This window comes from Rattus norvegicus, chromosome 4 (assembly GCF_036323735.1).
Source record: "Rattus norvegicus strain BN/NHsdMcwi chromosome 4, GRCr8, whole genome shotgun sequence".
Taxonomy (NCBI): Eukaryota; Metazoa; Chordata; class Mammalia; order Rodentia; family Muridae; genus Rattus; species Rattus norvegicus.
Window position 1 is genome coordinate 30,041,272 of NC_086022.1, and position 14,000 is coordinate 30,055,271.

A 14,000-nucleotide genomic window follows, 5' to 3' on the forward strand; every position below is an offset into this window, starting at 1 on the left:
CTGCACGCCATTGCCACAGTGAACAGTCAAAACATTACATCATTATCTGTGGCAGTCTAGATAGGCTCTAAGGATGAAAGACGAGAATTTTAACTGGGTAGACACACACACACACACACACACACACACACACACTCACACACGCATGACGTAGATAAGTGCACATGCAAACACACATTGTGTTTTGCTTGTCTAGCTCCTGTAAACTTTCTAATAATATCCATATGCTTTGCCGGTCTCCTGCAAAACAATGGACGTTATTACTGTTTAGCAAGTGAGGGAGGAAAGCCTCGGTGAGTACCTTCTCTGGTTTCTTTTTAATTGGTCACCCTTGTTTGTTAACTTACTCTTGTCTGTGTATCAAGTTTTAATTATAGCTAAATAAAACAAGAGTCATACCATCCAGACTGTATATACCATCCCGACTGTATATACCATCCCGACTGTATATACCATCCCAACTGTATGCCGTACTGTTACGTCCTGGAGGTAGACTTTGCTCTTTACTCCATGTAAATGCAAACTGAGATCACACACCTCTTACAACTCTTACCTCTCCTAAGCATCCCATTGCATTTTGTACAGCCTTTCTCATTTCTTTGTTGTACCTCACACCATTGATTCTTTTCTTTTGCCTCAGCTTAAGTCTGTCTCCTCTAGTGGACAGTGTGGCTTTTCATCTCTTAGAGGAAATAGCCCAAACCACTCTTTCTCAACAAGTGTAAACGTTCCCTATGCTGTCATGTGGATCCACCATCCTCTGGCCTTTCAGGGTTCTTTCCATTGAAGCCTGCCTTTTCTCTTTTTAGTCATTTTCCTGTGCAGTATCTGCTACTGACTTCCTCATGCCAGCCACAGAAGAGCTTGTGAGCTCTTGTTTCCTGTGTTATCAAAACCTTACCAAATCAATGCATGCTTATTGCCTCAAAATTTCTGTGGGTTGGGAGTTTCCAAACTTGTACAAGATGTTTCCTCTGCTTCGTGATCTCACAGAGATGCAATCTGGGAATCTGCTGGGGCTTGCAAGTTTAACTAAGGTAACTGGATAAGGGTAGACATCCAAGTTCATGTGGTTGTTGGAAACCACATTCTTGCTGGCTACTGGAGTGTGACTGAGTAGGCTTTTTGCTGACTGTTGGCTTAGGTCAACCACAGCTTCTTGTCTCTAAACCTTTCCACCAAAGCTGTTTGCTTTCAAAAAAAAAAAAAAAAACAAAAAACAAAAAACCAGTAAGTGAGTGAGTCTTCTAGCCCACTGACTGGGAGTTATCAACTGACCCAACAATCGATATCTTAACTTTCTTGTATTCATTTGGAATTCTGGGAACATTTCAGAGGATACATAAATGCTCCAGCCCCAAGAGGCAGGATAGGTGGTTGTGGGTCATTGAAGGAGGTTGGTTGAGGTTTGTTAGTAGCCATAGTCAAAGAAAAAAAACAAAAGGAAATAAGTTAGATACAGAGATCTCTTTCCCTTCTATCCTTGTTTCTCTACCATCTAGCATTAGGGAATAAAATCAAGTGGTAAGGTAGAAAAAAGGAAGAAGCTACAAAGTAACAGAGACCAGCTACACAGTTCCTCTATGTCCCTGTCAAGTCACTGAAAAAATGGCTGAAGATGCATATATATTAACACCCTTGCCTTTCTAGCCAAGTGGTCTGCTCTTCAACTGAACCATTTTCTAGCTCAGTAACCTTTACTGAGTTTCTCAGGGCAGTAAGTTACGTCTGTGAATAGCAAGTAATTATGCAATCTGCACTCAGAGCCTAGGCAGTCCTACAGCTCTGGGACACAAAACCTGCCTACAGAGAGCTAGTCCACCAGGAACTCTCTCACTCCAAAGATCACAGGCTCACAAGGTCACAGTCCCACAGAAAGGACAAGCTGCAGTCAGAGCCAGCAAGACCAACAAACATCAGAGATGACCAGATGAGGAAAGGCAAGCACAAGAACCTAAACCAAGACTACTTGGCATCATAAGAACCCAGTTCTCCCACCACAGAAAATACTAGAAAAGACTGGAAAAGCAAGAGTTGGATTTAACATCACATCTCATGATGATGATAGAAGACATTAAGGACATAAATAACTCCCTTAAAGAAATACAGGACAACACAGGTAAACAAGTAGAAGCCCTGAAAGAGGAAACACAAAAATCCATTAAAGCATTACAAGAAAACACAACCAAACAGGTGAAGGAATTGAAAAAAGCCATACAGGATTTAAAAATGGAAATAGAAACAATAAAGAAAGCCCAAAGGAAAACAACCCTGGAAATAGGAAACCTAGGAAAGAGATAAAGAGTCATAGACAAAAGCATCACCAACAGCATACAAGAGATAGAAGAAAGAATCTAGGGGCAGAAGATACCATAGAAAACATTGGCACAATAATCAAAGAAAATGAAAAAAGCAAAAAGTTCCTAACCCCAACCATCCAGGAAATCCAGGACATAATGTGAAGACCAAACCTAAGAATAATAGATATAGAAGAGAACAAAGATTCCCAACTCAAAGAGCCAGTAAATATCTGCAACAAAATTATAGAAGAAAACTTCTTTAACCTAAAGAAGGGGATGCCCATAAACATACAAAAAGTCTACAGAACTCCAAACAGATTGAACCAGACAAGAAATTCCTCCTGTTACATAATAGTCAAAACACCAAATACCAAAAACAAAGAATATTAAAAGCAGTAAGGGAAAAAGGTCAAGTAACATATAAAGGCAGACCTATCAGAATCACACCAGACTTCTCGCCAGAAACTATGAAGGCCAGAAGATCCTGGACTGATGTCATACAGACCCTAAGAGAACACAAATGCCAGCCCAGGTTACTGTATCCTGCAAAACTCTCAATTAACATAGATGGAGAAACCAAGATATTCCATGACAAAACCAAATTTATACAATATCTTCCTACAAATTTGTCCCTACAAAGGAAAATAGATGGAAAACTCCAACACAAGGAGAGAAACTACACTGTATAAAAAGCAGGAAAGCAATCTTCTTACACCAAACCCAAAAGAAAATAGCCACACAAACATAATTCCACCTCAAACAAGAAAGTCACTATAAACAATCAGTATCCTAATATCTCTTAATGTCAATGGAGTCGACTCCCCAATTTAAAAAGCCACAGACCAGCAGACTGGATATGTATACAGGACCCAGCATTTTGCTGCGTACAGGAAATGTACCTCAGTGACAAAGACACTACCTAAGAGTAAACATTTTGCCAAGCAAATGGTCCCAAAAAGAAGCTGGAGTAGCCATTCTAATGTAAAATAAAATCGACTTTCAGCCAAATGTTATCAAAAAAAGGTAAGGAAGGACACTTCATACTCATCAAAAGAAAAATCTGCCAAGATAAACTCTCAGTTCTGAACATCTATGCTCCAAATGCAAGGGCACCCATATTCATGAAATAAACTAAATAAAGCTCAAATAACACAGTGCACCTCCCACAATAACAGTGGGAGACTTCAACACACTACCCTTATCAATGGACAGATCATGAGACAGAAACTAAATAGAGACACAGTGAAACTAACAGAAGTAATGAACCAAATGGATTTAAAAGACATCTATAGAATATTTCATCCTAAAGAAAAAGAATATAACTTCTCATCACCTTATGATAACTTCTCCAAAACTGACCATATAATCGGTCACAAAACAGGCCTCAGTATATACAAGGAGATTGAAATAATCCCAGTCATTCCATCAGATCTCCATGGACTAGGATTAGTCTTCAGTAACAGCAAAAAACGACAGAAAGCCCACAAACATGGGAGCTGAACAAGGACAACTTGATAAGGAAAGAAAAAAAGAAATTAAAGATTTTATAGAATTTAATGGTAACGAAGGCACAACATACCCAAATTTGTGGGATACAATGAAAGCAGTGCTAAGAGGAAAACACATAGCTCTGAGTGCCTCCAAACAGCAAACACTACTAGGTTGACAGCACACCTAAAAGGCCTAGAAAAAAAAGAAACAAATACACACAAGAGGAAGCGACAGCAAGAAATAATGAAACTCAAGGTTGAAACCAAGAAACAAAAAGAACTATACAAAAAATCAATAAAACCATCCTGTAAATAAATCTAATGTATTCATTAATGTGCCAGTAGACTCTTGGAGAACTGTTACTGTGGCCTCCCCTATCTGGAATAAATAAATGTTTGTTCACATTCCTCCTCCAGAAAAATCACACGAGGGTCAGAAATCTCTGGAATCCTAACAGGGTGATGGTAGAGTCAGGAAGATCAGGAGTTCAAGGATGGCTTCAGCTATGTATCAAGTTTGAGGCTGGACTGGGCAACATGAGATTCAGACTCAGTAAAATAATAGCAAAGGAAAGCAAAATAGTCAGGAGGTTTTCTAATGTCTCCAACACCAAGAAATGATAAATGTTTGAGGGAGATACATGGATCAGTTACTAATTACGGATACATGGATCGAAATGTCCCTTGTACCCATAGCTATGCACAATTACTACATGCCTATTACTTATAGCAACTTCATTTCTTTGAGACAGAGTCTCCATGTGTAGTCCTGACCTCTCTACAAAGTCTAGGCTAGCACTGAACTGATGGTCCTCCTGCCTCAGCTTGTCAAGTGCTAGAGTTGTAAGTGTGCATCTCAACACCTGAAGTGACCAAGATAACCACATCTTGTCCAGATTCCATTTCGTCCCTGCCTAGGTGGTCCTCAGACTTTCCTCCTCTAGTACTTACATCCACCTCTGCAATGGTTTGGGGCCTATCCATGACCCTCACCATGGTACAGATATATTAACCAAAATAATTCATGTTTGTGCAGGCTAAAACACAAATCTAAAATAACTAGAGGAAGTGTAAAGAAAAATAATCATTCTGTTGTGTCTGGAAAATACTGCTAAGCTTTGCAAAACTTCAGATGCTGCAAGCTTCCTCCAACCATCACCAGCACTGATGGGATTGTATGTTTTGTCTGCTATTGGTCTATCCATCACTAAAGGATTCTTATACTCTTACCCTACTTCATTAGTATGGTTACCAGTAACTATCTCTCATAGATTATTTCACACCCTACAAACTTTATTGGAAAAATAATCTGTGGATCCCTTTAAGAACTCGATGGAACTTATTGCCCGGCTTTTCAAAAAAAAAAAAAAAAAGGTACAAGCATTGCATTAAAGGAAAACTTTAGGAGGAGAGAAAAAAAACAACAACAAAAAGCAAAACTTCAACCAAAACCCTAGAACCCTAACAGATAATATTGCTAAGCAGAATTCTCTCACTTCTCATTCAGCAGCATAGACCTACTGCCTGTTAATCTTCTTGGACACTTGGTGGCAAGGCAGTCACCTCAGTTCTTTCTCAAGGGGTACTGTCCAGCCAGGAAAGGTATTAAGAGCTGAATCAGCCAGGCTAGCTCAATGACTGCATAAACTCAGGGTTTGAGTAAATGAACTAAGAGGAAGAATATTCATCCAAGGAATTTTGTGGGTGTTCAGGAGGGTTCTTAGCAGGGGTCTCCTGAAATAGCAACTCAGTCTTCAGGAGGCTCTTTTCCTGGGATGTGTCCAGTTGCAGCTCTCTTGCAGTTTCTTAGAACTGGGAGAGGAAGGCAACTATTAAGACAGTAACCACGCATGCCAGCTCAACTACCGTCTCAGCTGTATCGGACAGGCAACATTGATCTTTTAACTGAAATCATTGCGGCTAACTCTTCAGGCATGTCAATCTCCAGCAAGGCTCACAGAAACCTGGGCAGACAGGCTCCTACTCGGCTCCTATCAGTGCAAACCAAGAACAGGGCAATTGGAGGAAAACTCACTGGGTTGCAGGAAGAAGGGAGAAGACCACATGCCACCCATTTTAAAGACAATGACAAACACTCCTATGACATTTGCACTTGGTTCTTATCCCCGCAGGGTGCTTGCAACTGGGATGGCACATGATCCCTGCATGACCCCTTTCTCAGGACCCATAACTCACTCAAAAATCTGCATAGCATCCCACCTGTCAGGAGGACATGCAGGAATGTGACATATTATTCATCTGTCACCATTACTGTACTGCAGCTTCAAGCAGAGCAGCAAGGTGCACTGGCCAATTACTCAGTTTCTCACAAGATGCTAACTTCCCAGAACACATGTACATCGACAGAGCAATGAACAACTACATTACATAAGGTAGTGGTCTGGTTGGGTGTAAATTAGAAAGGTGGTAGGAGAAAGCAAATTTTCATCAGATTGGCAAATGGTATCAGACATTGTTAATCTGACTAAGCTTCTTGTCCCTACCTGATGTTGTTGGGTCTGAAGGGTGCTGGTCTTCTCCTGTCCGTCTTTATCATTCATGTTCAAGTGAAACAAGTATTTCTGTAGGACTGCACCATCTAGCTGTACCCCCTTGTTCTCCTGCTTCAGTTTGACCAACTTCTTCTTCATAAGAGTCTTCTCCAGGATGATCCGGCTGTGCAGGTTACTGAAAACACACTCTGCATAGTTAGATCCTGCAGTTTCTTCCACCCAATCCTTCTACCAAGTCCCACTAACGCCACCAGGACGCAGATACCCATAAAGAGTCAATACAATACATGTCAATACACCCATCATAGCCGCACAAATAGCAAACAGCCTATTCAGGGAAGAATAAATGATTTCTGTAGCCCAAACACCAATAAGGGTCCATGTCCCTCCCAAAGAAAAATGGATTTGCACCTATCCTTTGCAGCCCAATGTGTTCGGGCAACATCGATAAGTAGGGGGCAAATAACCTCCAGGTTATGCCAGTAGGACCAAGGGAGGTCATTCCATCCATGTCTGCCATCACACTCAACTCTGTAAAACCCTGACTGATCCCAGAGGCCCAGGGCTACACAATAAACTGAATCACTGTTCTATCCTACTGAAGATGCCTTGAGAATGCTGGGACTGGTAACAGTCTCTTACGTAACTGAAAACAGAATCCAAGGGCCCAAGTCACACTGATGTTAAACAGCCAAGGGGATGCAACCAGAGCTGCAGACTCTCCAATCCAGAACAGACAGACAGACAGACATGGCCATCGCACAAGTGGCGTCCTTTCTGACCAGTACTGACCGATAGAAGTTCATCTCCTTCTTGAGCTCCTGCAAGTTCTCAGTCATGTCAGGGTTCTCCGTCCTCAAGTTGTGTAGTAACGACATGACCTCCTTCTCCTTTTTCTTCAATTTTTCATAAAATGGGTTTGGCTTGAAGTAGGGCCTGGCCACAGGAAGATAAATCTCAATGAACACGGGCTCTTAGGAATAATGAACATAGGATGGGCACGGTACTACCCCAGCCCTGGAGGAAAACTTTCTGAATTCTACATAATGGGATTGTCTTCACCTTTGGAAACTTGTTATTCCAGGCCCAGGACACCAGAAGCTGGGTATTTCTATGGAGGGTGCCCTGGCTCTCTTTGTTCACTAAGGAGGGCTCGATGGGAAGTCAAACAAGTTATTCTGTCAAGAGCCTAGGCCACAGCTCTTTGTCCACCAGAAACCTGGGATTTCATTTTTCCTGTTTTTACAACAGGAATTTACATCCTGAATAACTAACACCATAGAGACAGACATTACACATAATTCTGGAGCTGAGAGCAGATTTGCCATAGCTTTATACTCTGCCCAAGGTATACAAGTGTACAGACAAATGTGACCACATAGGTAAAGAACTGTGCTGTTTAAAGTTGGGCTCCAAAACTCAGCATTTGCATCACCGTGGAACTGCTAAACAGGTCAAAACAGACCCATAGATTCCAAGTGTGGAGGAATTTACAAACATATAAAAGGTGTACATAGGCATGTGCATATGTGCTCACAAGAGATACACTGAATGGGACACAAAAACAAGTCAACAGAGTGACAGAATCAGAAAGAGAGACAAATATGGGTACAGAGAGCACAGTGAGAATCAGAAGGAATTCATGCAACATTATTGTCTCACATTATAATGCACACAGACAAGAAGGAATAGGTGTGAGCCTCAGGCCTTCCAGCCAAGCATTGAGATGAACAGTGTGGGACCAGGCCCCTCAGGATGCTGCCAGGAGCTTCCAGCACTCAGTCCCCTGTCAGGCAAGTACAAAGACTCACCACAAACTCTCAGTGCCTAGAACCTCACAGAGCCACCACCTGTCAAGGGCTTTCCAAATGCACACTGGGACCCCACTCTTCACTGCCTCTACCCTGAATTCTTTGCTCAAACCACAAGTGCAGTTTTTCAAATGGAGGAAGCAGAAGAATGTATTTCCCTTCTCACTCCTGACCAAGCGGCAGGTTCTGCCACTCCTCTGAGAAGTATTTTGGAAAAATGACGTTGAGCACAGGGACATTCTGGAGGCACAGCTTACAAGATCCCACCAACTTAAAAGGATGAGGATGACAGTGCAGGCCCATGACTGACACCACAGGGTTTGGAGCAATGCATACCTCTTGTTCATGGATCCCTCTGTTATATAGATCAGGCGATCTCTCAGCTCATTTCTCTCCTGAGTAGCAAGCTGGAGCTCTCTAATAATCCTCTCCTCTTCCTTCTTGTACTGCTTCTGGCTTAGGACAGTTGCAGGTGTCGATGTCTGTCTGACACCCCCTGTAGGGAGAAGAAACTCATGTGAACCTGCAATAGGAGAAACCATAGCCTCTAGATAGGCCACACCGAGGCCCAAAGAGAAGCAGAACAGGCCTGGAACCGAGTGTGACCACAAAGAGTTTGGTCCAGGTTGGAGATGCCTGGGAATCTCAGCTGTCCCATCACTCCACAGAGACCAGGAGACATGAGCAGCCAGCTGTTTCCTCTCCTTCCCTACCCATGCTTACGAGGACCATGGAGATGGCTACTCCAGGATTATCATCAACTGCCCAGGGTGCAGGTTGGCTTCAGAGCCCTCACTCTGTGGTTTCAGAAATCTGATGATAAATGCACTAAGTACCTGAGTGCTTGCGGATGTTCAGACCTCCTGCCCTGTTACTCTAGGCCCATAACTTTTGATTAAAAAGCCATTCAGGGGGAGAACACAGTCAACAGACTTATCAATTTCCAGTACTGAAACACCAAACACCACAGAAGTACCAGTAGGATCCAGTCTGTGTCTTGCTCTACCACCTGTTCTAAGTTTAGCTACCGTAGAGGAATTCCTACCTCCCACATCTGCTGATAAAGACAACTATGGTTGGCACTGCCAGGGAGAGGAGGTCAGAGGAGTTCTGAGAATGTAAGGTCATTTCCAGGAGCAGTAATCAGAATGTAAGGTCTCACCCAGTTACTACTGTCAGATAGCCACTGATTTTAAAGAAGCAATGGGAGTCAAGTGCATTGATGTCCTGCCCTAAATTTGAATAAGCGGGACCCTCCATGATTCCTGATGGTCTCACTATATCCCAATTTAACATCAGCAATGCACAGTGAAAGTAAAGGCACAGAGTTCATAGAATAACAGCTCTGTCCTTGCCATATCCTTCTTTTGGGGATGGAGAAAGTAATGTTCCAAAATCCTTGACTTTCAGGAATTGTGATGATCATAGAAATTCATTTCCTTTGCTGAGGCTCCAGTTCTTGTGCCCCATTGCTAGAAAGGCCAGCTGAAGCCCACCCCTGACAGGAAGCTCAACATACACTGCCCAGGACTTACTCCACATTCCCCACGACCACCTCCTTCCTCCTCCATTTCTCTCCGTTGAAAGTCCACCTTCCTCTGCCCTCACTCTACTCTCTCCACTATCTACCCTCTCCCTCTGAAATTGACCATGCAGTCGGGCCAACATGCCTGTGTATTTATCCTCTACACAGTGACTGAGAGACCTTCCTACACTGCTTGTTACTACAACACTGGTGACATCACAGGGGATGCCAAGAACTCTCCAGGAGACAATAGAATGTCCAAGAAGGAAGTGCTGATGTCATGGGGAACAGACTTTGCCTCCCTGCTATGTTCTCCCTGTACTGACCAGAAACTGAGGGGCCCTTTCCAGGAGACTCTCCTGGGGCATAGCCACTGGGTACCTCCTGCTTTCAATGCCAGAGTTTGCTCTAGGCTTGAATGGAAACACCTTAGTAATTTCTATGTATCTAAATAAGAGATTTCTGTCCAAACCCTGCACAAAATGTTTTAACCCAATGTTTGTCATTTAGCAATATTAACCATTAAAAACTACTGACAAATCACACCTGTTTGAATATGCAGCCACAAACTTCTCCTGCCTCATCATGTACAGGTGCAGGAAATCACATCCAGGAATAGCCTGCAGGGTAGGTTGCTATGTGGGTGAGTGTTAAGGATACAATCATGAAGCCTTGTGCTTAGCATTTGACAGTTGCCCCAAGATCCCTTAGGGAAGATAGTTGCACTCATCATGGTGCCGGCAACAGTCTGGAAATCTGTTGGCAGAAGAAACAAATATTGGAGCTACCAATGAAAACACCCTCAGGCTGAGTATGGGACTCTCTTCTCTGCAAATCAGGATTGCTTACTCGCCTTTGTTAGCTATACCATGAGATTCCATCTGAAAAAAAAAAACAGAGGTGGGGGTGCAGGCAGACGGTGTAAGACAATGCTATAGACATAGCTCGGTTGACAGAGCAAGAGCCTAGCATCTTCTGATGTGGTTAGGAGTCACCACACAGATACCTTCATCATTCAATCCGGATGGTTTATTGAATGCATACACTAATACTGAGAGCTCATATTTTGGGGGTGTAACCATGGCCCAAGCATCTTTTTCTCTTTTCTTTTTTCTTTCTTTTTTTTTTGTCTACCTATAAAGCAAAAAACAGAAAAAAATGGAAAGAATGAAAAAGGAAGACCAGAAAAAGCACAAGTAGCTCATATGAAGGTGCAGGACTCCCTGTCCAGTGGTCGGTTCTGATTAGGCCATTTTAGATAAAACAGTGCATTGTGATCCTTAATTTGATGGGTTCTGCATAAGGCTTTGTGGAATATTGTTAAGTTTAACAAGCATCATACAGAACACACAGAACATAAGAGGATGTAATCACCATGACCTTGCTCTGGGTGGTTATATTTCTGTGTCAATGATTGGCAGGCATATCACGGCAACAATCTGAAATAGCTGGCGGATATGGAACAAAATGGCTAGGTATAGTTAGGGGGTACAAACCTCAACATTGGAATCACAGTCCTTGGAGGCCACTCTTGTAAGCCTGGCTATTGGAAAATGGAAGCAGGATTATCTGATCTCAAAACTAGCCTGGCAAGCCAGGTAGAGGGCAACATGGGATATTTGAAACCCTGTCTAAAAACAAAACTGATACATAGCCTACATCCAAAGCCTTACCTACCTACAATCCTTGACTGCTTGCCATTCTCTCCCTACCAGTCTTTCATTCTGGAATGATAGAAAACAACTGGAAATGATCTTTCTATCCTAAGACCTTGATCTGTCTTTCCTTCGCTCTGCATTAAGAACAATGAAAGTGGGGACCAGCATCTGAACCACTGAGTAATATCCACTCAGCATATCTAGCATGATACTGTGCCTATGACAATCTCAAGCTTCCCTGAGTGTTGCCGCCCCAGCAAGAAGTATCAAGTACTGAGGTGAAACCCCAGAGATCCTTTCAATGGGCTAGACAGAAGCCATGAGAGAAGCTCTACTTCTTTGTCCATAAGGTAAATGAAACTGACACAATGTGAACCTGGTTGTCCATTTAGCCATACATCTTTCTTGCACTCCCATGTTTCTGAGTTTAGTAAAGGGCAGAATTCATGTTCCACCATTCGAGATGTATTTTGATAAATTTCCCCATGGGCCAAATTTAATTTTTTTATTGAATTGGAAGTAGTCAATCAACTGCTGCCCTCAGTAATAAGGTCCATGTATCAATAATAAGTAACCAGACTGTATTTGTGCATACAAGTAATTGACTGGAAAATACTGCATAACTGAAGAGTGGGAAACCAGCACTCTGTCCTGGCCTTTCATTGCCTAGAACTGGCTCGCAGGCAGGTGGGGGCATATTTTGAGTTCCTCTTCAGGGACACAGTGAGGTTGAATGGGAACCGTGCAGGTGCACAACACTGCTGAGGCCCCTCATTTCAGGTAAGGGACACATTATCTCTTCCCCATCTTAACAGCTCCTGTTGAGGCCATGGACCTTTTCTAAGAATGGGAAGGTCATTCACACATCCTTTCTAATGACACGAATTCCCTCCTGATGAGTCTTGCCCTCCTGGCCTAACCGTAGTAAAATTGTTACATGCCAGCCAGCTATTTCATATTGTTGCTGTTATATGCCTCCACATCATGGATTGAAAATCGAAACCTTGACTCAGAGCAGGGTGATGTGACGACATATCCTGTTATGTTCTGTTTGTGATGAGGTTGGTTAATCATGAATTTCCACAACTTCAAAGAGGACACATAAAATTCAAGGTAAATATGAACTATTATGTCTAAAGTGGCTTTGAATCTGGGACCTCATAGTGCAGCATTTCAAGCACTTGTGCATGAGCGCATGTGGGTTTTGCACTGAGCTGGCCCTAAGAAATGTCCAGTACACAATTTTGAGCCGTTGCACTGGCTGATCAACCTTGGGGTTTGCATTCAATAAACCATCCCCATTTAACTGAATCGGTGTTTGTGTGGTACACCTCTCATTATCTGATTATCTCTGGTGTTTGTTGATTTTGCTGTCTCTGACAGTAGCTTGAGCCTCCTGTAAGTCTGTGTGTCAGCACTCCTGAGAGACCAGCTCTATCCTGAGGGGATCCAGGCATAGAGAGCTGTGGCACAAGGTTAGCTCCAGTTGCAGGCAGAAACTGGAAGGATCCTGTCTCAGACTGCTCCTCATCCCCCATGTCCTGAGGGCTCCAGGTGGGCTTAGGAGCAGAAGTGGTAGTCTTACCTGTCCTCTGAGGTGTGTCAGCACTCCTGGGAGACCTACTTGCTCCCAGCAAGATTTGGGCACCGAGCACTTGGCACAGGGTCAGTTCTCGGCACAGACCGAAACCAGAAGGATCCTGTCCCAGAACACTGTGTCTTGAGGGCTCCGATCCGGTTTCTCTTGGGCCAGGAATGTGAGCAGAAATGGTGGTTTCACCTGTGCTCTGAGGTGTTTCAGCACTCCTGGAAGACCAGCTTTCTCCCAGCAGTATCTGGACACAGAGAGCTGTGGCACAGGGTCATTTCTGGACACAGACAGAAAGTAGAGGGATCAACTCTTGACTATCGAGACCATCTTCCTTATTCAGGTGCTCAGTCCCCTCCCATAGATCTAAAATCCACAACCAGAGATGGATCCACACAAGACCCTATTGCCTTTTGTAACCCTTGACTTCCAATTCACTAGTTAGCCCAAATTTACACAATAGCATTCCATAAATCCAGCCCTTCAAAGGATAATAGATGCAAAACTCCAACACGAGGAGGGAAACTGCACCCTAGAAAAATCAAGAAAGTAATCTTCTTGCAACTAACCCAAAAGAACATAGCCACGCAAACATAATTCCACCTCTCACAACAAAAATAACAGGAAACAACAATCATAGGTCCCTAATGTCTCTCAACATCAATGGACCAAATTCCTCAATAAAAAGACATAGACTAACAGATGGGATGTGTAAAGAGGACCCAGCATTTTGTTTCATACAGGAAGGACAACTCAGAGTCAAAGACAGAAACTTCCTCAGAGTAAAAGACTGGGAAAAAAATTTCCAAGCAAATGTTCCCAAGAAACAAACTGGAGTAGCCATTCTAATATCAAATAAATTGACTTTCAACCAAAAGCTATCAAAAAAGAGAAGGCAGGACACTTCATACTCATCAGAGGAAAGCCCCACCAAGATGAACTCTCAATTTAAACATCTGTGCTCCAAATGGAAGGGCACCTACATTCACTAAAGAAACTTTACTAACGCTAAAGGACACATTGCACCTCACAAACTGATAGTAGAAGACTTCAGCACACCATTCTCATCAATAGACAGATCATGGAAACAGAAACTAAGCAAAGACACAGTGAAA

At 42.9% G+C, this 14,000-nt stretch overlaps 2 protein-coding genes across 6 annotated transcripts in view; one reads left to right on the top strand and one right to left on the bottom strand.

Annotated features, from left to right (window-relative positions):
• The window catches only part of Speer4cl3 (spermatogenesis associated glutamate (E)-rich protein 4C like 3), a 28,599-nt gene extending 18,736 nt beyond the window's left edge, over positions 1 to 9,863 (bottom strand). Inside the window, exons 1-4 of the mRNA XM_006236075.5 lie at positions 9,650 to 9,863; positions 8,451 to 8,610; positions 7,096 to 7,239; positions 6,295 to 6,478 (exon numbers count right to left, since the gene is read on the bottom strand). Coding sequence (XP_006236137.3) covers positions 6,295 to 6,478; positions 7,096 to 7,239; positions 8,451 to 8,610; positions 9,650 to 9,782 — 621 coding nt within the window. The 5' untranslated portion in view covers positions 9,783 to 9,863. The remainder of the gene's footprint in view (positions 1 to 6,294; positions 6,479 to 7,095; positions 7,240 to 8,450; positions 8,611 to 9,649) is intronic.
• Cdk14 (cyclin-dependent kinase 14) overlaps positions 1 to 14,000 on the top strand; it is a 594,415-nt gene that overhangs the window by 422,035 nt on the left and 158,380 nt on the right. The gene's annotated exons all lie outside the window — the stretch shown is intronic.